This window comes from Perognathus longimembris, chromosome 4, assembly GCF_023159225.1.
Source record: "Perognathus longimembris pacificus isolate PPM17 chromosome 4, ASM2315922v1, whole genome shotgun sequence".
Taxonomy (NCBI): domain Eukaryota; kingdom Metazoa; phylum Chordata; class Mammalia; order Rodentia; family Heteromyidae; genus Perognathus; species Perognathus longimembris.
The window spans coordinates 68,913,875-68,935,809 of NC_063164.1; the positions used below are offsets into that span (position 1 = coordinate 68,913,875).

The following is a 21,935-nucleotide window of genomic DNA, read 5'->3' on the forward strand; positions in this document are numbered from 1 at the left end:
GTCCAGGAAACGAGCAGCCATTGTGAACGTTTCTTGCTTGTCAAAAGCTATTGTGATTTGGGAAAGCCTACAGAAACTTCTGGTTCAGATCAGTGTCTTGATCAGTGTGCTAGCCACAGTAGAGCCTCCTGTCCCATCAGGCAGGTTTCCACAGCTCCAGAGCCATAATCTGGAGACACATTCTGTGTCCATTCAGTTGATAGCCAGGGTCCTGAACGTGCTGACTTAAAGTTCAATGAACATCTCCCTGCCACCAGTGAGACTAGCTTTCAGAAGGACGCCAAGATAGCTAGCATTCCTACTTCTGTCCTCTTGTCTGGCTCCTGGCAATGATGGGTAGGGTAACTGCAGACACCTCCATCTCACTCCCAAACCTCCTTCCCGAATGCTGAGCCTCAGTTCCTGGAAAGAATAGGCAGGGCCCCAAGAAGGCTGTTTTTATAATTCTCTCATATTCTTAGTCGTTCAAGATGTAGAAAACCTTTCTCTACCTGAGCTGAAAGAACTATTTTAGGTTGTTGGCTCATATCTCTTTGATGGTCAGCCTCCTTAATTTCTTGGGATCTATTTTCAGAAAAAATACAAGGAAGATGCAGAGAAGTCCATGTCATACTATGAGACTGTTTTGGACACTCCCGAGATGCAAAGAGTCCGGGAGAACCAAAAGAACTTCAGCCTTGTAAGTTTTTTTTGGTGGGGTCAGGCAGACTAAAAGGGGGTGCCTTTGGACACATACACTTTGCACCCCACATCTATTTAGGGGCTGTTGTGTGGCCTTCTGCAACCTTACCCTTGCCTTCGGGAATGTGTACTTGGTTCTTGTCTGGGATCCCTTTATATTTCAGCCCCAAGTCTCAGCATGAAGACCATCTATTCCTTGGTGGGTGGCTGGCTTCCTGTCATGCAATATGAATTCTTATGCTTCCATCAATGGTGACATATCTTAAAGATGGCAAAATTATACTTTTTTAAAAAGACCAATTTTACACATTTCAAGGTTTTAAATTTAGCTTGTGTGGCTGGGGCTCTGTGAAGGCAGAACATGTGCTTGGCATGTGTGAGACACTGATTCAATCTCCAGCAACTCTCCTCACCACCCCCAACGATTAGCTTTCCCACAAAATGAAGAATTTCCCTTTGGCTCTCAGACTGTAATTATTGTGACATCAACTTTTTCTTAGTAAAAGATTTGACTTGCCTTTATACAATATAGAACAATTAAAATATATAAAACAATGTTGAAATTGTAACAAGATATTTATTACTCTTTCTTCATAGCTCCAATACCAGTGTGACCTTAAAAACAGTAAAGGAAAAATTACAGTTGTTCAAGACACGCCAGAAATACTGCGTGTTAAAGAAAATCAAAAGAATTTCAGCTCGGTATATTGATTGATTATTTTCAATTTAATGCTAACCTAATAATTCCATTCTCCTCTTTTTAAAAAGTACACTAGCCTCATATTGGCACAGGCCTTTAACATCTAACCTCCCCACTTAATTCTAGTGGCTATTTGTTCAAATTCCCCTTCTTTTTTCCCAAATCATCACTCCAGAGATCATTCAAAATAATAACTTATGTCTAACAAAATAACTTTTCTTCCTTTCTCAGTTTTATCTTAATCCTAGAACAATAATATCTGTTGTCTTATTCCAAGAAGATGGATTTCTTTTTGGCAGTGTTATTTCTTTTATTATCTCTACCCCAAGTAACTGACTGACATTGCATTTTCAATGTTTTTTGTGGTTGTTAATCAACATTGTTTCTTCTCATCCAGTATTAATATGCTATGATAATCCTAAAAGAAATCTCATCAGCATCTTTTTCCCATTGTATATTAATAAGATATGATAATCATAAGAGAAATCTCAAGATACAGAAAGTGATCGGTGGTTTAACGTATGGTTTGATGGAGAAGACATCAGATGATACTCAGGCTCTTGCCTGGGAACTATCTAATGTCTTTTGTTTTCACAGAAGCCCTGTGTACTAGGGGAATGTGTCCTAGTCTTTCCCCAGGAATGGTTTGGGTTTTCTTCTTCTGTGTAACACTGTCCTGATTCTGAATGTCTAGGTTTTATATAAGGAGGATGTCTCTCCAGGAACAGCAATTGGAAAGACACCTGAGATGATGAGAGTAAAGCAAACACAGGATCACATCAGTGCGGTAAGGCACCATGATTCACTCTCTGTATTTCTGCCTCCACTGGTAATTACTTGCAATGATCTGAGTTACACCCAAAATCTTTGTCACAAAAGCAGCTTGCATTCTCACAGAGACACCTGTGTACTGCCTCATCATATATTACCTGCGTCTCATACTCATAGTTCTGTGGAAGTTTTTCTTTCTGTCATCAATGGAAATGAAGCTTTTTTTTTTTTTTTTTTTTTTTTGGCCAGTCCTGGGCCTTGGACTCAGGGCCTGAGCACCTTCGCTGGCTTCTTCCCGCTCAAGGCTAGCACTCTGCCACCTGAGCCACAGCGCCCCTTGTTTTCCATATATGTGGTGCTGGGGAATCGAACCAAGAGCTTCATGTGTAGGAGGCAAGCACTCTTGCCACTAGGCCATATTCCCAGCCCGGAAATGAAGCTTTTGAGAAATTGGAATATGATAGTCAATGGATCAGTCTTCCTTGAGAGACATATGAATATATCTGTCCTAATCCAATGGACATTAGTGTATAGTAGTCCTCTCTTCTCCAGTTTGGCTTTCCATGTTTTCAGTTAGCACCCAATCTTGATCCAAAAATATTAAATGGAAAAGTTTATCAATACATAAGTTTTAAATTGTGTGCCATTCTGAGTACAGTGAATTAAATACCATGAAGTTTTATGGCTTCCTACTCTGTGACAGTTGGAACATGAATTATCCCTTTTTCCAGCATTGTCATACTGACTATGTCACCTCTGCTCACTGGCTGTCCCATTATAACATAACTGCCTCAGTTCTTTAGTATCTATCTTTTGCTTTTTGTTGTTGTTGTTGCTATGAGACCAGGACTTGAACCTGGTACACTTTGCTCATTGGTTAGCACTCCACCAACTGAACCATTCCTCCCACTCCAGTTCTGTAGTATTTGTATTCAAGTAGCTCCTTTTGGGGTTTTGGTTTTCTAAAGCAGGGTCTCACTGTGTAGTCCAAGCTACTATGGTAGGCTGGTCTGGAACTCATAATCCTCTGCCTCAGCCTTTCATGTGCTTGAACGACAGACATTGCCCAAATTGTCCTTGTTTTCTTTAAAAATGGCCCCAAAATGCAAGACAGTGATGTTGGCAGGTCACTTATACCAAAGAGAAGCTAAACATGGTGCTTCCATTAAGTGAATGTTCTCCATTTAAAGAAGAGGTTGCTAAAATGTATAGTAGAATGAATCTCCTATCCATGAAGTAGTAAAAAAAAAAAGGGGGGGTGTGGGGGGGAATCCTGGGTGCTGGTGGCTGATGCCTGTAATCAGGAGGCTAAGATCTGAGGATTGCGGCTCAAAGCCAGCCCAGGCAGGAAAGTCCACAAGACTCTTATCTCCAGTTAACCACCAGAAAAGTGGTGCTGTGGTTCAAATGATACAGCACTAGCCTTGAGCTGAAGAGCTCAGCAACAGTGCCCAGACCCTGAGTTCAAGCCCCACGACCAACCAAAAATGAAAGATATAGCCACAGTACATGTTAACTGCTAAGATGAAAAGGCAAGAAAATTTGCATATGCAAAAAATAGCAGGAATAAGTAACATAGGGTTGGTATTGTAGATAATTTTAGGCATCCACTAGACCACTGCATATAGAAAAGGTGAGGGACTACAGTCTAAGTAGGGGTCAGGCACCTCCTCGAAAGAGGCAAGGGGGGGATTAAGTATCTCTCCCCTGGCCCAATATCAGAATGTGGCCCTCTCCAAACTAAGTATAAAGCTGGTAGTATCTCAACTGTGATTTTTAAAACTGCAGAGGAGCTGGGATTTTGGCTCAGTGGCAGAATATATGCTTAGAATGCACCAGTACCTGGGTTCAATCCCTAGTATGATCCCCCACCTAAGTTAACCCAACTAAGCAATCACATGTTGTAAACAACAACAATTCATCATGTCATAATACCTTTCACTTTTCATTTAGGTGAAGTATAAAGAAGCAATTGGACAAGGAACTCCAATCCCTGACCTGCCTGAAGTGAAACGTGTCAAGGAGACCCAGAAGCACATTAGCTCGGTAATGGCCTTTGCTCTCAGTGTGTGTTTGAATTAATCTATGTAGGTCTTGAAGGGAATACTATTAATTGTAGAAGTAGATAGGAAACCTACCCAAGTCATATTAAGATCTCACTCCTTCTTCACTCTCAGTTTATATCCTAGATTCTTTTGAAGTTAGTTGTCCACTGATATGGGGAAAATAGCTTATGGCTACTATGCCACTTTGTATTACAAGTTCTTTCATTTTGTTCTGTTATTCATGGTCTGTTCTGATGTCTTGCTGGGTTAAAAGGTAGAAAATAACTCTGTTACCAAAATGAGAGATTTTTTAATGACTCGTAAATGGTTCCTGACAAAACAAAGAAGTTACATTTAGCTTGTCACCCAGTCTAGGATGCAAACCTATTTCTGATGTAAATCTGTAGGTTATTGTGTTGTTCACCACTCCCATGCACTAGTGCCCCATACAAATCCATTCATCCAGGCTGAAAGTCTAACGTTAAGAGGGATGAAATGAAGTAAGAGGCCAAGAAAGTAAAGGTTCTCTACTTTATCTAGCTACATAGATAGATATCTATCTATATCCATAGATATCTGAATATACATAGATATCTATCTATATATATAGATAGATGTATTGTATATATATTCTATATGCTGAAATTCTTAATAACTGTAGAATAGAGTTACCACATGACTAGGAAATTATAAAAACAAGCAAGTCATTCTGTGAGTAACAATCTGCAGATATATTTTAGGGATGCACTAAGTACTGGCTACAGAAAATTTGCCAGGTGGCTCACGCCACCTAGCTACTCAGGAGACTGAGACCTGAGGATTACTATTTGAAGCCAGCCCAGGCAGGAAAGTTCATGAGACTCTTATCTCCAATAAACCACCAGAAAACCAGAAGTGGTGCTGTGGCTCAAAGTAGTAGATTGCTAGCCTTGAGCTGAAGAGCTCAGGGACAGTGCCCAGGCCCAAAGTTCAAGCCCCATGACCAATCAAAAACAAAAACAAGAAAGAAAGAGAGCAAGGGCAAGAGCAAGAGCGAGAGCAAGGAAGAAAGGAAGGAAGGAAAGAAGGAAGGGAGGGAGGGAAGGAGGGAGGGAGGAAGGGAGGGAGGGAGGGAGGGAGGGAGGGAGGGAGGGAGGGAGAGAGGGAGGGAGGGAGGGAGGAAAGGAAAGGAAAATTCAAACTTTGTACTTAGTTTTCAAGTTTGTAAAATTACTATTTTGAAGAGAACAAACACATATGGGTTTTGTTTCCCTTAGTTCTTGAGTATCATATTTGACAGCTGTATCCGTTGTTTCTATGAGACTCACCATATGGCCCAGATAGCTGTAATCTAAAGGATTTATAGTTATTTTGCCTTCTGGGGCATTCTAATTATTTCCTACAGGTTATGTACAAGGAAAATTTGGGAACAGGCATTCCAACCACTGTCACTCCAGAGATTGAAAGAGTCAAACGCAATCAAGAGAACTTTAGCTCGGTATTTACAAATATATCAAATAAAGTTTATTCCCCATTTTAAAAAAACTACCAGAATAATATATCATCCTTTTTAATAAGTAACCTCTTAACAACAGATTCTGTGTGTCTGTGTGCATCATCACCTGACCCAAACCACCTGGATTAATACAAAATGGCCCACTCTGCTGACTAGTTTGAGTGCTTAGGTCTGAAATACTTAAATTCTTCAGCATACTCACCTGTGACTCCATTATGTTGTCCATTACACTTTCCATTCAAGAATTAGCATTGTAGAGTTCATCCTTAAAAATCCTGAAGTCCAAATTCTTACTAAATATTACTTACAAAAACCCTTTTCACCCAGCATTCTCCCTTCCTCAAGCTTTTGTGCTTGTTTTGAATGTCTTCTGGGTACTTCCTTGTATCTCATAGGTTTTATACAAAGAAAACTTGGGGACAGGAACCCCTACAATTATCACTCCAGAGATTGAGAGAGTCAAACGCAATCAAGAGAACTTTAGCTCGGTATTTCTTAGAGTGAAAAACAAGTTTTTTTTTAATCCTTTAATTCTTGTTAAAGTAATATCTTAACACATAAAATTACTAAACTCAAATAATGAATGAGATCAAGCATTTCCTAAGTTTTCAACTCAAATCTAATTTAGCATTTACTTTTGTATTGGTATGAAATTTTAACTATATTTTTCTAAAATGTAGATATTTTATCACTTTCCTTAACTCATGAAACTATTTTCTTCCTCCACTTCTTCTATAATAATAGGTGTTTTTAACTGGTGTGGCACAAGTCAAAAGTAAAATCTGTAACACCTGTTTCAAAAGAACAATACTAATCAGAATTTTATTTGTATTTATTGTGGATGTTTGATATATTCTTTGTGTTTACAGCTATCCTTAAAAGATTACAATGATTAAACATTTTCATTCAAAGACAATACAGTAACTCAGAAATATAGATATGCTTTTCTGGATTACTTTTGTATATCATGCAAGATATAAGTGAGTTTTCCTTTGTATATATTCAGGATCATTGAAAATTAAGCTAATATTTAGCTTTTAATACCATAAGTTCAGTTCCCCAAGAGTCGCCCTTTTTTTCTAATTTAGTGTTACCAAAAACTAATCATAAAATATTAATTTAGTTAGCTTAAATTCTATTTGATAATACCCAACAGGTGCATCTGAGATATGGCATTTATAAATCAAGAAACTGTGTATTCATTAATGCCACTCAGACACATTGAACTGTGTAAATGTCCAAATTGTACTATTTCTAAAACATATTTATATCATTGCAAAAACAAGTATGTTTAGAGACTTTTTAAGATCAACTATATGTAAAAGATGCATCTAGATTGATTTGATTGTTGATTTTATACACAGATATTGTACAAAGAGAACTTGAGCAAGGGGACCCCCCTGCCAGTCACTCCTGAGATGGAGCGAGTCAAACGCAATCAAGAAAACTTTAGCTCGGTATTTGGGACAAAGTTCCTTTAACTACACATTAATTTCTATACAACAAAACTTCCCTTTATAATAATTTAACAAATTCTTTAAAAAAAAAACAAAAACCTCACCAAATCAATACTGGTTTCTGGATCTTTTACTTACCATTTGAATCTAATGCTTCATGCTTTCTATAATAGTCCCTAATAGTCACTTAAAATGTTCCATGGGTTCCTTTCCTTTCACTCTTATGTTACTGCTGGCACTTTTGAAGCTAACTGATTTCCAAAAACAACCCAAACACGTAAGTTTTTACTTAGTTGGAACTCTTAGCTTATGTCTCTGGGTTAGTGCACACTGAACCAGAAACCACATGGAAGAATGATGGCTTTTGCTTTGGAACAATAATGACCTTGACATAGAGCCTATCTAGATAAATATCACCTAGAAAGAAAATTGCTCAGTACTGGAACCAAAAGCATTAGACCATTTCATGAATAGTTATCTAGGCCTTCTGATTTGTCTTAAGGAGAGGAATTTTTTTTGAGGCAGGATCTCACTAGCCCAAGTAATACTCATCCTAGCAAATAAGCCTCTTCCTTTTACTTTCCAAATGCAGGGTTTATAGGTATATACCACTGTGCATGGACTTGAGTTCTTAAAAATATACAGAGAAGCCAGGCACCAGTTGCTCTTGCCTATAATCCTAGCTACTCAGGATGCTGAGCTCTGAGGATTGAGGTTCAAAGCCAACCTGGGCAAATAAGTACATGAGATTCTTATCTCCAATAAACTGCCAAAAAGCTGGAAGTGGAAGAGCACTAGCTTTGAGTAAAAAAAAGCCCCAGTGACATTGCCCATGACCTGAGATCAAGTCCCAGGACTGGCACAAAGAAAGTATATATTATCTATATTTCCATATAGATAAATATAGATCACACTATGCATTTATTCATATTTTCTCTTTCTTAATTGCTATTCCAAATAGACTGTTACTTTTATATAAGGTTCACCTATGTGAACCTATGCCAGTGATGTAGACGCAAATGTCTATAAGAAAATTTAACTAGATCTGTTTCTGCAAGTAGAGGATTAATACAAAATGTCTTTAATTTTCACTTTGACTATTTTCTAGAAGTTTGATCCTTTGACATAATTAAATCAGTAACCTACCTTTTTAAAAATTACTATTTACTAACAACTCATGACCTTTCAATTTTGTCAAACTTTCAATGTACTTTAATATGTCTTTTGAAGTATTTCATTTTGTTTTTCCTCCTGAGGTTTCAATATCATTCCTTCATTTCTTTAAATGATTGTATCATATTTCATTACACTTAAGTTATTTTCATTACAGTAGTACATTCTTGTGTGAATTCCATTTGAAACTAGTAATTCTGGAATTTGTTTTGAAAGTAACCATTCATGTTAAGTTGTACAAAGGTTTCACTAGGTGAAAATGTCCTTTGGTACCAATCATTGAGGGTAACCCCACATATTAAGTCACCAACTTTCAGAGTATCTGTATAGCTTAAACAGAGACCAATTTTGCCAAAGTGCATAGATTTGGTCTGTAGTTTAAAATGTTGGTTAGACTGTAAGACAAACATTCTATGTAAGAAAAATATTTGTTGCTCTAATTTAAAAAGACTTGATTGCTGTATACTGAAAAGAAACTATATAAGACATGGATGCCTGTTGTATACTGAATAGAAAATGTGTAAGACATGGAAGTTTTCTATTCTTATAAGAGTACTTTACCAACTCTTATAATAAAATTACTTATATTGTTCTCTATTTCCTGACAGAGGAAATAAACATGTCTTTGTCTGGGGTAAAGAGTTGAACATCAAATGCCCTGGTCCCTCAGTGTGCACTCTCCTGGCCTGCTGCACAGAACAGTGGACCTGCGAATTTACCTTTCCTATTTCATGTGTGCTGTCTCATTGCAGCTTCCCTATGTGTTTTTGTTTTCTGTTTCTTCTGGATGCTTTCTTGTGTCATACAGGTGTTGTATAAAGAGAACCTCGGCAAAGGGATTCCAATCCCCATCACTCCAGAGATGGAGAGAGTCAAACACAATCAAGAAAACTTTAGTTCGGTATTTAAAATAAATCCCTTTAACTATTTTTAAAATGGTTTTTTTTAAAAAAAAGAGTAATGGCTAGATTTTTAATAATCTAATCAACTTATCCCAATAAAAACTTGGACTCATTTTGTTCCCAACTTAATACTGCCATTTTCTACAAACCAGTCATCCCGCCTCTGCTAAACCTTATCTAATTGTTTGACTTATTATGTAAAATATGTCCAGTATGCTAGTCCAACTTTGAAAGACATAACATTCTCAGTGTGTAAACATCAATGTCTTACCGTGGCAAATTTGATCGGAACAGGAGCTTTAAAGAGTTCTGGGAAGATCTATTGGCCTCATTTCCTATCCTAACCTGCTCTTGTCTCCATTGGTACTTGTATAAATATTTTAAAGTTTCTCTTTTTAGTATCATGTCTTTTCTAATTTCCTTAAAAAGAATTTTCCTAACATGTTTACCTAAACTAAAAATTCATTATTTTGACTTGTTTTAGAAGTCAACAAAAGGCTTGTGTATGTTATCTTCCTATTTAGATCTATAAAACCCAAACATCCCTATGTGGTTTATTAATAGCATTTCCAAATCAAAAATAACTTCCTTGGTTTTCTGTCTCTTTTCTGTTTCTGTTCCTCCCTTCCCCAATACCAAGATGAGGATGACTAGTTTCTCCCTTTCCTGGTGTTCGTTGCTCAGTTCCGTACAGATTAGATCAATCAAGAAAAATAACAGAACTTTCTTTCTGCATTTCTTAGTTTTTGCTGTTCTTTCCTGCATTCCTTTGTCTTTAACCTTATACAGGTTGAACCTAAAAGCTTCTACGATTTCCTTTCTCTAACTCACTCTCTTCCTCCACCCTTCCACTCCTAATCACTGTAAAGATGAGGATCCCAGTGATTGACTTCTTTTGTTCTGAGTGCTTACTTTCTGTACAGGTGCTGTACAAAGAAAACCTGGGGACAGGAATTCCGATCCCTGTCACTCCTGAGATGGAGAGAGTCAAACACAATCAAGAAAACCTTAGCTCGGTATTTTGGAAACAAAGGGGGAGGAAGATACCATTTGATTTCATAATTAAATGGATAACCTTACTATTATACTTCAAAACCCTCTTCCCTTCCTTTGCTTCTAATGTATCTTATTTTGCAAAAAGACATCCTTTCCTTTCTGTAATATAGTTAATTTTGGCACTTTACTTCATATTTTTAAAAAATAAAATAACAAAAAAGAAATAACAAATGATTTAGTTTGTGTGGGTGATGAGACAGAGTTCTAACCTCTGAAATCTCTGTGTTGCTTAGGAGTCAACCTACTCAAAGAAACAAACAAATAAACAAAAAGTATGGATAACTCTTATCTGCTTTCCCCCTCCCAGCAGCTGTGGTTCTTGCTTCCTGGCGGGTGCAGATTATCCAACCAAATAACAGCTATCACTAAAGTAGTACATAGCATCTTGTGTAACTGCTGACTCCCTGGACTACTCTTGTGTTTGACCTCACACTTCAAACTTCATAGCAAAATGCAATATCACTTACGGTCTCTCTCTGATGCTTTCTCATCATGCAGGTGCTATACAAAGAAAACCTGGGCAAGGGAACCCCATTACCTCTCACTCCAGAGATGGAGAGAGTCAAACACAATCAAGAAAACATTAGCTCGGTATTCTGGAAAAAAAGATGAAAGAATGTGTTTTTTTAAAAAAATAATTTTAAAACACTATTTTAATGATTTAAAATAATACATATTAATCCTACTTTTTAAAAGACAAATTTAAATTTCATGAATTCCTTGACCACATTTGTCTTTCCTGTAGGGCTGTTCTCTAACCTTAACTCTTGTAATAACAAAATTGTTTTAATATGTAACAAAGTTTTAATATCAGGAAGTAACAGATTTTGCTATAAAACATTCTCTTACTCATCTCTCTTCAAGCTTAACTCTCCACTACTCTCAAGGTCTCTTTGTTTTCCATGCAAAATTTGGAGTGAGCTTGGTTGGTATAGAAAGTATGATGGACTCTTTCTTGAGTATTAGAATCATGATGTCATATTGATGACTTTGGGTTCTAATTTACAGTACAGTGTCAGGTTTTTCTGCTGGCATTGTAGTACTGAGGATTAAACTCAGCACTTACTACTGAACTAAATCATAAGCCCTACCCTTTGAGAGTTAGACAAAGAAACCTTGGGAGAAATAACTCCTGTCCTCTCCTTCATGGATAATGACATCAATTCTGATCCAGTAGTGTTTTCGGCAATTGTGAATTTAAAAACCAGAGTGTCACAGAAAGGTTTTTTGTATTATCCTTTTGTCTGTATCATGGTCTTTGAATGCTAATAGTAAACCAAGTCTTGTAAACTTGTACTTTATGCTACTATGTATATGGGTATATGAATTACCAGAGGGCTGGGGTTCGTGTCAGCATTACATGTGTAGGCTTCTCCAGACCTGAGTCCAGTGTTTGTAAGACATAAGAGTGAAGCAGAGGCATCTGGAGCTTTGTTAAAGCCTGCTAGACTGCTAGGTCTGACCCCGTTTCTCCTTTAGTAGCTGTGGCCTAAGACCAGAGAATTTGTATTTCTAAGTTCTCAAGTGATCCTGACCAAGGCTTTCCAGGACTCTGCTTTGAGACCCACTGCTACAATAGAGTTCTTCTTGTTGAATGCCATTTTCCAAACCTGCCAGGTTTCCCTGAATGAAAATGGAGGGAGGCATCGAGGTCAAGATTTTACCAAGATGCAGTGCTGTGTTTTCTATGGTTTACCATAGGGATGTGACTGCTGAAAGCATTTGTTTTTTACCATAATGTGCCAAATAAATTGAAGAGAGAGTGTACAAGAAATAGAAAGAAAAAGAACCCCTTTGCCTTCTCTGAGGGCCTACAATTTTACTGACATATCTATGAGACTCTATGAGAGTAATGAGTTGCTGTATTGGAGCCCCTTCACCCTCAGGAATACCTGTTCAGTTGATCATTTGAGGGACTGACATTTGTATACTAAGCAGTAAATTTGCTCTTTCTGGAAACAGTGCAGATCTCCCTTGAAATCTGTAAAATCTCAGGGTAGGTAGGGCTCTACCTTATAAACAAGTATGTTACTGTAACTACAATGAAGTTTCTTGAGAAACTTACAGTCTTCATCTAACCTTATTTGCCTAGATGATATAGCATCCTAAGTCTCATAAAAATTCTGTTCCATTTCTTGTTTTGGTAACTATAATCCCTTTTTCTTTTTTCTTTTGGGCTTATTGGATCCATTGGACTCGCTTAGGTTTTGTACAAAGAAAATGTGGGGAAAGCCACCCCCACCCCTGTCACTCCAGAGATGCAGAGAGTCAAACGCAATCAAGAAAACATTAGCTCGGTATTGTCTTCAGAAACCAAAGTGTTTTTTTATAGTAACCCGTGCAGTTTGGCCTGCTCCTAACCCCATTCAAGGTTTAAAGATTCCATTACATTTGAATCTCCTCTAAAAATAATATTACATTTATTGTTGGCATTAATGCTTTCTTCTTGAGAGCTGCTCTCACTAATAGTAATAGATTAAACCTAGTATTTCCCTTCCCCTGACTGCGTTATATTTAATAGTGAATATTGCTTCCTAGTGACTTTCTGGTACAACTTTATATCTCACAGGTGCTATACAAAGAGAATATGGGGAAAGCAACCCCAACACCTTTTACTCCTGAGATGGAAAGAGTCAAACGCAATCAAGAAAACTTTAGCTCGGTATTTCAGAGAGGAAAAAAAACTTATTAAAATTTTAACAAGCTTGGCCATTATGGCTATACCACTAATTTATCTCACAGTGTTTCAAAACTTATTATCTTTTAAAATTTCTCCTTGGCCATTTAAAAACCAATCCCACTCGCTCACACTCATTTTACTTCTTGTCCATTGCTTTCTGTTATAACATTTTAATGCCTTTCACTTTTGAGGTGTTTCTTACAGTGTGATGTAATTGAGCCTTAACACCAGCTAAATGACTTTTTCGGAACTAGTTTGTCTGCTCTCTGATGTCTGGATGCTTTCTTGGCTCCCTTAGGTATTGTACAAAGAGAATATGAGAAAAGCAACTCCGACACCTGTTACTCCAGAGATGGAGAGAGCTAAGCGCAACCAAGAAAACATTAGCTCGGTATTTTCTAGGACTAGAATGGAGTAGTGCAACAACTTGGAAAATAACATTTTAACATTATGAAAATACACCTTTCTCATTCAACTGAAAATCCACACTAAAATTTAAAAAGATAAATGCAACATCTTGGAAAATAACATTTTAACACCTATAAAAATGTACAGTTCTTCACTTGAAAAATCTACACTAAAATTAACAAAACTGTGCTTTTCAATTCCAAACAACCATACTAAACATAATTGCCAATGGTTTTCCTCCTCATTAAGGTAGTTTTTCATAACCCACTATAACAAACTGATCCTCTTACCTCCAGTTTCCTGCTCTCTGCTACTTTTAAAGTATTTTATGAAATGGCTAATACTCAGAAATGGACATCTTCTTTGACTTTGACATTTTGGGGTTTTGTCTCTAGAGGACTTTTATTTCTGTGTTATCATACTGGTTGTGAATTAAGGACATTATTCATCTTAAGGGATGGATTGTTCAGATTCCCTTCACTGTCATTTTCTGAAAATACCACAGAATATGCTGGTACAAATGCATCAATTCCTAACAAGCTCAAGAGGCTACTTTTCCAAAGTTAAACTGTGTCCTTTCCCTTCTCCTTTGAAAATGAATGTTTCATTTTCAAAGTCAAACACTTTCCTTGTCTTCTGATGTGAAACCTACCTGTCCTCATGTAGTCATCTAAATCCACTGTTGGTTCCTCTTGCTGAAGAAGTCTTGCTGAGTCCAGTCAGATGACTCAAGCTTTCTCCCTCTGCTTCCTTCATCTCCATCTATGAAAACACTTTGAGGTTTAAGAATGAAGCCAGCCATCTCTATGACCTATACTCATCCATGCTCTCTCCTCCATAGGTTCTTTACTCTGACAGCTTCCGGAAACAAATACAAGGCAAAGCTGCCTATGTTTTGGATACTCCAGAGATGAGACGGGTGAGGGAAACCCAACGGCACATCTCAACGGTGAGTCAGTGATCCTTCAGGTTTGTTTGGTGGCCTGTTGGAAAAAGAAAAATGATGATCTCATACTCTAATAAGGGAAATTTTTATGGTATTTCAGGTGAAATATCATGAAGACTTTGAGAAACACAAGGGTTGCTTCACACCAGTGGTGACAGATCCTATTACTGAACGAGTAAAGAAGAATACACAGGACTTCAGTGACATTAACTACCGAGGTATTCAGAGGAAAGTTGTAGAAATGGAACAAAAACGGAATGATCAAGATCATGAGACTATTACAGGTAATTAAAAACAAAAGTGACATAACTATATCTAATTAAAGTACAAAGAACCCCAATCTGGTCATTTTCTTGGCAGTACTGGGCTTAGAACTCAAGGTTTTGCACTTTTCAGGTGGGCTCGCCACTAACTCAGCCATGGCTCCAATCCTTTGTACATCATTTTATAAATAAAGTCTTTTATTCCCATAAAATATTCCTATTTACACTACCTGCATAGTTTGGATAATGGTGTGCACCACTATACCCAGCTTTTCACTGACTTAGATGTGGTCCTAATACATTCTTGGCTCAGGCCACCATCATCCAGATCTCATCCACCTGCTTGGCTACCCAATCTGTCTTCATGAGTTATGATAGAAAAGTCCCTATTATCTCCCTGTGCAGAGCTGAGGTTTCTACATTTCTTTGTTCCCTGAGAAAAAGAAATTAAGATGAACAAGAGTGAGTCAGTTATTCCTATGAGGGAGACCATAGAGTCCATGTTTCTTTGGGTCTGGCTCACTTAGTATAATTTTTTTCCAAGTCCTTCCATTTCCTTACGAATGGGGCAATGCCATTCTTTCTGATAGAGGCATAAAATTCCATTGTGTATATGTACCACATTTTCCTGATCCATTCGTCTACTGAGGGGCATCTGGGTTGGTTCCATATTTTAGCTATGACAAATTGTGCTGCAATGAACATTGTTGTGCTGGTGGCTTTAGTGTGTTCTTGTTTGTGGTCTTTTGGGTAGATGCCCAAAAGTGGGGCTGCTGGGTCATAGGGGAGCTCTATGTTTAGCCTTCTGAGAAATGTCCATACCTCTTGTCAGAGTAGCTGAACCAGTTTACATTCCCACCAACAGTGAAGTAGGGTTCCCTTTTGGCCACATCCCCTCCAACATTTATTATTGTTAGTTTTCTTGACAGGAAATAATTAGCACAGGTTTAGGCTAGTCACAGCAGAGGATCACAAGAGCCTAATAGCTATGCCCCTATGAATGCATAAGATAATGCTAAGTGAAATGAACTCCATGTTATGGAAATGACTGTTATATCACTGTTGTTATTACTTTCAACATGCAATGTGAAACTGTAGCTTCGACTGTTGATGATCCTCTTGTATCCCCTTCCTGTGGTTGTACCTGCACTATCACTGTATCTTATCTGAGTACACTGGAAACTGTATATACTGGTATTAGATCTAGGAAAGTGAAAGGAAATACCAAAATTGAGAGACACAGGATAAAAAGACAAATGACTACAAAAACAATACTTGCAAAAGTGTTTGGTGGGGCTGGGGATATAGCCTAGTGGCAAGAGTGCCTGCCTCGGATACATGAGGCCCTAGGTTCGATTCCCCAGCACCACATATACAGAAAACGGCCAGAAGCGGCGCTGTGGCTCAAGTGGCAGAGTGCTAGCCTTGAGCGGGAAGAAGCCAGGGACAGTGCTCAGGCCCTGAGTCCAAGGCCCAGGACTGGCCAAAAAAAAAAAAAAAGTGTTTGGTGTAAACCAACTGAACAACTCATGGAGGGAGAGGGAAAGAAGGAGGGGGGACGGGGGAGGGGGGAATGAGGGAGGAGGTAACAAACAGTACAAGAAATGTATCCAATGCCTAACGTATGAAACTGTAACCTCTCTGTACATCACTTTGACAATAAATAAGAAAATAAAGGGGGTGGGGATATAGCCTAGTGGCAAGAGTGCCTGCCTCAGATACACGAGGCCCTAGGTTCGATTCCCCAGCACCACATATACAGAAAACGGCCAGAAGCGGCGCTGTGGCTCAAGTGGCAGAGTGCTAGCCTTGAGCGGGAAGAAGCCAGGGACAGTGCTCAGGCCCTGAGTCCAAGGCCCAGGACTGGCCAAAAAAAAAAAAGAAGAAAAAGAAGCATAAAAAAAGAGTGACTCAGTCCTCCTGCTCTTTATGTTCATGGCTAATTTTGAAATTACTGAAAGTGCGAGAGCACCTGTTTTGATCACAGGTTTTCCTTTCAGGCTTACGTGTCTGGCGTACAAATCCTGGCTCAGTTTTTGACTATGACCCCGCAGAAGACAATATTCAGTCCCGAAGCTTACGCATGATCAATGGTATGTTATGCCATATGAGGTTTACATCACAAATTTCACCATTTGCTGGGCTCAATAACTTTTAGATACTGAAATTTCTCCCCTCTAGTTTTTAGTCTTTGGAATTACCCACTGAGAATGGGTAAAACTAGTCAAATTCAAATTACAAAACTAGTCAAATTCAAGTTAGATTCACTGCCTTAGTTCATGTCTCCTTCAGGCCTCATCATTATCTTTTGTATGTTTGTCTTTTTGCTAGTTTTGGGGCTTGGACTCAGGGCTTTAGCACTGTCCCTGGCTTCTTTTTGCTCAAGGATAGCACTCTACCTCTTGAGCCACAGCGCCACTTCGAGCCTTTTCTGTTTATGTGGTGCAGAGGAATTGAATGCAGGCCTTCATGAATGCTAGGCAAGCACTCTATTGCTAAGCTGCATTCCCAGCCCTGTAGGATATATATATCCTACAGGGATATTAAAATATATATAAAAATTTAGAAATGATAACAATACTTTTGCAGAGAGCAGATGATGAATTTTTCCTGTTGTTCTCTTATGTCAAGAAAGAGTCAGCAAAATAGTGGCATATCTTCATACTTTCTGTTCATGTTAAGAAGTAGAATCCAAAACATAGGCATTACCAGAATTGTAAACTGGTAACCCCTCTGTACAACACCTTAATAACACCAATAAAATCATATGTAAAAATAAAGTAGCATCTGTATTACCATTCCTGACAGGATTAATCTTCTAGTCCACTGATGAAGAGATCAGTGAATCCTGGTTATGTCCTGACATGATTAATTTTAAAGGTCTGTCCCCAATATGTGGGCACACAGAGCATCTAAATCAACCAAGAAGTTAGGGAGACATTGAAGTTGGATTCTAATTGTGATTAATATCTACTTCAGTGAGCCAGAAAAATGGACAAGGTGGTAGGAAGAGTAGTTAGATAAGGACAGATTCACAGATTTGAAACCTAGCTGTCACATGCCCTTTGGACATGTACTTACATTCTCATCTGTAAAACATAGATGGCAACTATACATCCATAACATTATGGAAAACCACACAGCAAAATAAATAAATAACAACTGAGATGCAATTACTACCACAAAATTTTCAACTCTGCTACATCTTTCCCAGCCCAAGCTCAGCGCCGGAGCCGGGAGCAGTCTCGATCTGCCAGTGCACTGAGCATCAGTGGGGGCGAAGAGAAGTCCGAGCACTCAGACACTGCCGACCACCACCTTTCCACCTACAGTGACGGAGGAGCCTTCTTCTCTGCAACCTCAACAGGTACAAGCAGCTGCTGCTGAAAGCCACCACAGCCAGGCTGCTCTCTTTTTCTAATAATCAAAGGCTAGGACTGAGGAAACTTACACAAAGTTGGAGGATTCATGTTCATCTACTTATTCGATCCCTCTTGGAAAGAATAATATTAGCCATCCACCTGTGGCTCATGCCTGTAATCCTAGCTACTTAAGAGACTGAGATCTGAAAATTGCAGTTCAAAGCAGGCCCAGGCAAGAAAGTCCATGAGATTGTTATGTTCAACTAGCAATCAAAAAACCAAAGTGGAGCTGTGGCTCAAAAGTGGTAGAACACTACTAGCCTTGAGCAAAAAAAGCTCAAGGACAGTGCCCAGGCCCTGAGTTCAAGTCCCATGACTGCCCAAAATAAAATAAAACAGAAAAGACAATACTCAGTTGCTAAACATAGATTCAATGTCTAGCCCTCTTCTTCTGATAACTTTTCCCCCTTCATTTGTAGCATACAAACATGTGAAAACCACAGAGCTCCCCCAACAACGATCATCTTCAGTTGCTACTCAACAGACCACATTATCTTCTATCCCATCTCATCCATCTACTGCCGGAGTAAGTGACAACCTATTCAAATCACTTGTTTGTTGATGCATTCTGTTATTTGTTTTCTTTGAAACAAGACATTCTATTTCAGAAAGCTTTTGGTGTGTATTTCCCATTAGTGGCCAGTAACAAAAAATCTCACTACACACACCCAAATTAAAAGCAAGCATTGTTCAGTGTGGGTGTGAGTGGAGTGGGGGGGGCATCAACTTTGGCTCACTGATTTTTACAAACTATCTTAAAACATTTACTGCTTGGGCTGGGCACTGTCCGTTTAAACATGTAATTACTTAAGGGGCTAAGTAAGATTGGAAGGATTGTAGTTCAAGGACAACTTGAGTAAAAGAGATTTTAAGACCTATTCTCAGTGGAGAGCTGAATGTAGTAGTCTTGGCTGGTGATATCCTGGCTACAATGGGAATAGGCAGATTTCAGCCTAGTCACTTACCTAGGCAGGAAGCAAAACCCCATCTCAAAAATTACCAGCATAAACAAGACATGGCTCAGCACTAGAGTACCTTCCTAGTCAGGTCCAGGCCCTGAATCCAAACCCTGGTATCCCATACATACACTTTCTGCTTATGCTTGAAATCATATTTCAAAGGTGTATGTATACTTGTGTAAGTGTGCACACATGCATGAATACACACACATATATAGTGAAAGGTCAGCCAACTATGTTAAAGATTTCACAAGGCTTCATTAAAATTCCTTTTAAAACAATCTCAATGACACAAAAGCAAAATGCTTTAGGACTTAAAAGCATTCATATAAACATACTAGTACATAAAAGAACTAAGTATGAATAAAATTAAATTTAAAAAAGAACTAAGTGCGTATTTCGACACATTATATTTGAGAGTGTTACAAATTTGTCATTTCTTCTGAGAGAATAAAATTAGATAATAAAATTCTCAATGGGAATTTTTAAAATTAGACATGCTAATCTTACAATTTATTTGAAGTAAATAAGAATAGCAAAGCAAATTCTAAAAGTAACTTAAACCATAACAGAGGATTCTTTTAAATAAATATGAATGAGATGCAGACATGGATACAAAAATACATAATCCAGAAATAATCTTGTCTGTTTTGTTTTTTTCCAGGCCTCAGGGACTCAGAGCCTGAGCACTATCCCTGGCTTCTTTTTGCTCAAGGCTAGCACTCTACCACTTGAGCCACAGTGCCACATCTGGCTTTTTTTCTATGTATGTGGTGCTGAGGAATCGAACCCAGGCTTCATGCATGCAAGGCAAGCACTCTACCACTAGGTCATATCCCCAGCCCCCAGAAATAATCTTGAAAAGGTGGCTGAGGCAAGAAAATCATAAAGGCTAGCTGGACTACCACAGAAAAGCCTTTTGTTGGAAAAAGAAATCATCAGCAGTAAGGGGATGAGTTCTTCACAATTTTGAGACAAATTAGTATCTGCTTAGCAAAAACAATGAAAATAAATTACTCACCTGAAAGTATATTTCAATAACAGCTCTACCAAAGATCTAAAGGGGAAAAAAAAACAGGTCTGTAAAAACACCACGGAAGGGCTGGGAGTATGCCCTAGTGGTAGAGTGATTGCCTTGCATACATGAAGGCCTGGGCTCAATTCCTCAGCACCAAATATGTATAGAAAAAGCCAGAAGTGGCACGGTGGCTCAAGTGGTAGAGTGCTAGCCTTGAGCAAAAAGAAGCCCGGGACAGTGCTCAGGCCCTGAGTCCAAGCCCAAGGACTGGCAAAACACACATACACACCAGAAAGAGTGCTGAGGTTAAATGTGCTAGAGCACTAATGAAAGAGCTCAGTACAGCACCTACTCCATTAGTTCAAGCCCCATGACCAAGTGAAAAAAAAAAAAAAGCTATAAGTGGAGCTGTGGCTCAAGTGGTAGAGTGCCAGCTTCAAGCCCAAAAGACCAAGTACAAGCACAATGCCCTGTGTTCAAGCCCCAGAACTGGCACAAAATTAAGCATTCCAATCAGCAAAGACCTTTAAAAAAATACGCAGACATCAGAAGAAAAGTTGGTTGAGAACATTAGGAGGAAGCCTTACTGAACTGTTTTCAAAAGCTGTTAAGTATGATGACTGCTGGACTTAACTATAAAAAGAAACATAATTTTCTTTTTGTTCTGTTAGTCTTTGGGAGTATAAAGGGAAGCATAGAAATGGAAGGACAAGGGGTGAATGCAGCAATAGTACTCACTGGACTATCCAACTTATTGGTGCAGATGGGAGGGAAAAACTGAGTTTGCCCAAAACCAATGTATTCTTTACCTGACTTATGTAACTGTAACCTCTTTGTACATCACCTTTTAAATAACAACTTTTTAAAAGAAACATAGGAGCCAGGTGCCAGTGGCTCACACCTGTAATCCTAGCTACTCATAAGGCTAAGATCTCAGGATCGCAGATCAAAGCAAGCTGGGCAAGAAAATCCAAGAGACTCTTATCTACAATAAACCACCAGAAAACCAGAAGTGACACTGTGGCTCAGAGTGGCAGAGTGCTAGCATTGAACTGAAGAGCTCGAGGACAGTGCCCAGGCTGAGTTCAAGCCCCATGACAAGGAAAGGGAGGGAGGGAGGGAGGGAGGGAGGAAGGGAGGGAGGGAGGGAGGGAGGAAGGGAGGGAGGGAGGGAGGGAGGAAAAGGAAGAAGAGGAAGGAAGGAAAGGAAAGAAAGAAGGATCCAGCTCAGGAGGCTAAGATCTGAGCTCAAAGCAAGAAAACCCCCAAGACTCTTATCTCCAATTAACCACCAGAAACTGGAAGTGGCGCTGTAGTTCAAAGTGGTAGAGCGCTAGCACTAGTGGTAGAGTAAAAGAGCTCAGGGACAGTACCCAGGCCCTGAGATTGAGTCCCATGACCACCATCAACAAAATGGCCCCAAATGATTAATAATGCAAATGAAGTGTCATACATAAACGTTAATACACTTTTTATCATCATAAGTTGTACAAAGGAGCATCGTTATATTTCTATAGATATGTGTAAGTGTACTTGGATGAAATTCACCTCGTCCATTATTCTTCATTCTTCTGGTGTCTTTTCACTTATAACAATTTCAATGTTTTATTATGCCATTTAATACAAAATCATTTATTAAAAATACAAATATTGGGGCTGGGGATATAGCCTAGTGGCAAGAGTGCCTGCCTCGGATACACGAGGCCCTAGGTTCGATTCCCCAGCACCACATATACAGAAAACGGCCAGAAGTGGCGCTGTGGCTCAAGTGGCGGAGTGCTAGCCTTGAGCGGGAAGAAGCCAGGGACAGTGCTCAGGCCCTGAGTCCAAGGCCCAGGACTGGTCAAAAAAATAAAATAAAAATACAAATATTATTTGCAAGAGCACTTTCATCTTTCAAATCTTAGGGATTAATTTGAGTAAAATATATGCACACATAAAAACTCTTATTGTACAACA

The 21,935-nt window shown here is 38.7% G+C and overlaps 1 protein-coding gene across 1 annotated transcript in view; it reads left to right on the top strand.

Annotated features, from left to right (window-relative positions):
- Neb (nebulin) overlaps positions 1-21,935 on the top strand; it is a 217,731-nt gene that overhangs the window by 193,834 nt on the left and 1,962 nt on the right. The window contains 18 exon segments of the mRNA XM_048345481.1: positions 575-679; positions 1,279-1,383; positions 2,076-2,168; positions 4,106-4,198; positions 5,582-5,674; positions 6,088-6,180; positions 7,057-7,149; positions 9,131-9,223; positions 10,148-10,240; positions 10,779-10,871; positions 12,485-12,577; positions 12,850-12,942; positions 13,259-13,351; positions 14,210-14,317; positions 14,415-14,598; positions 16,578-16,670; positions 17,792-17,944; positions 18,419-18,525. Coding sequence (XP_048201438.1) covers positions 575-679; positions 1,279-1,383; positions 2,076-2,168; positions 4,106-4,198; positions 5,582-5,674; positions 6,088-6,180; positions 7,057-7,149; positions 9,131-9,223; positions 10,148-10,240; positions 10,779-10,871; positions 12,485-12,577; positions 12,850-12,942; positions 13,259-13,351; positions 14,210-14,317; positions 14,415-14,598; positions 16,578-16,670; positions 17,792-17,944; positions 18,419-18,525 — 1,878 coding nt within the window.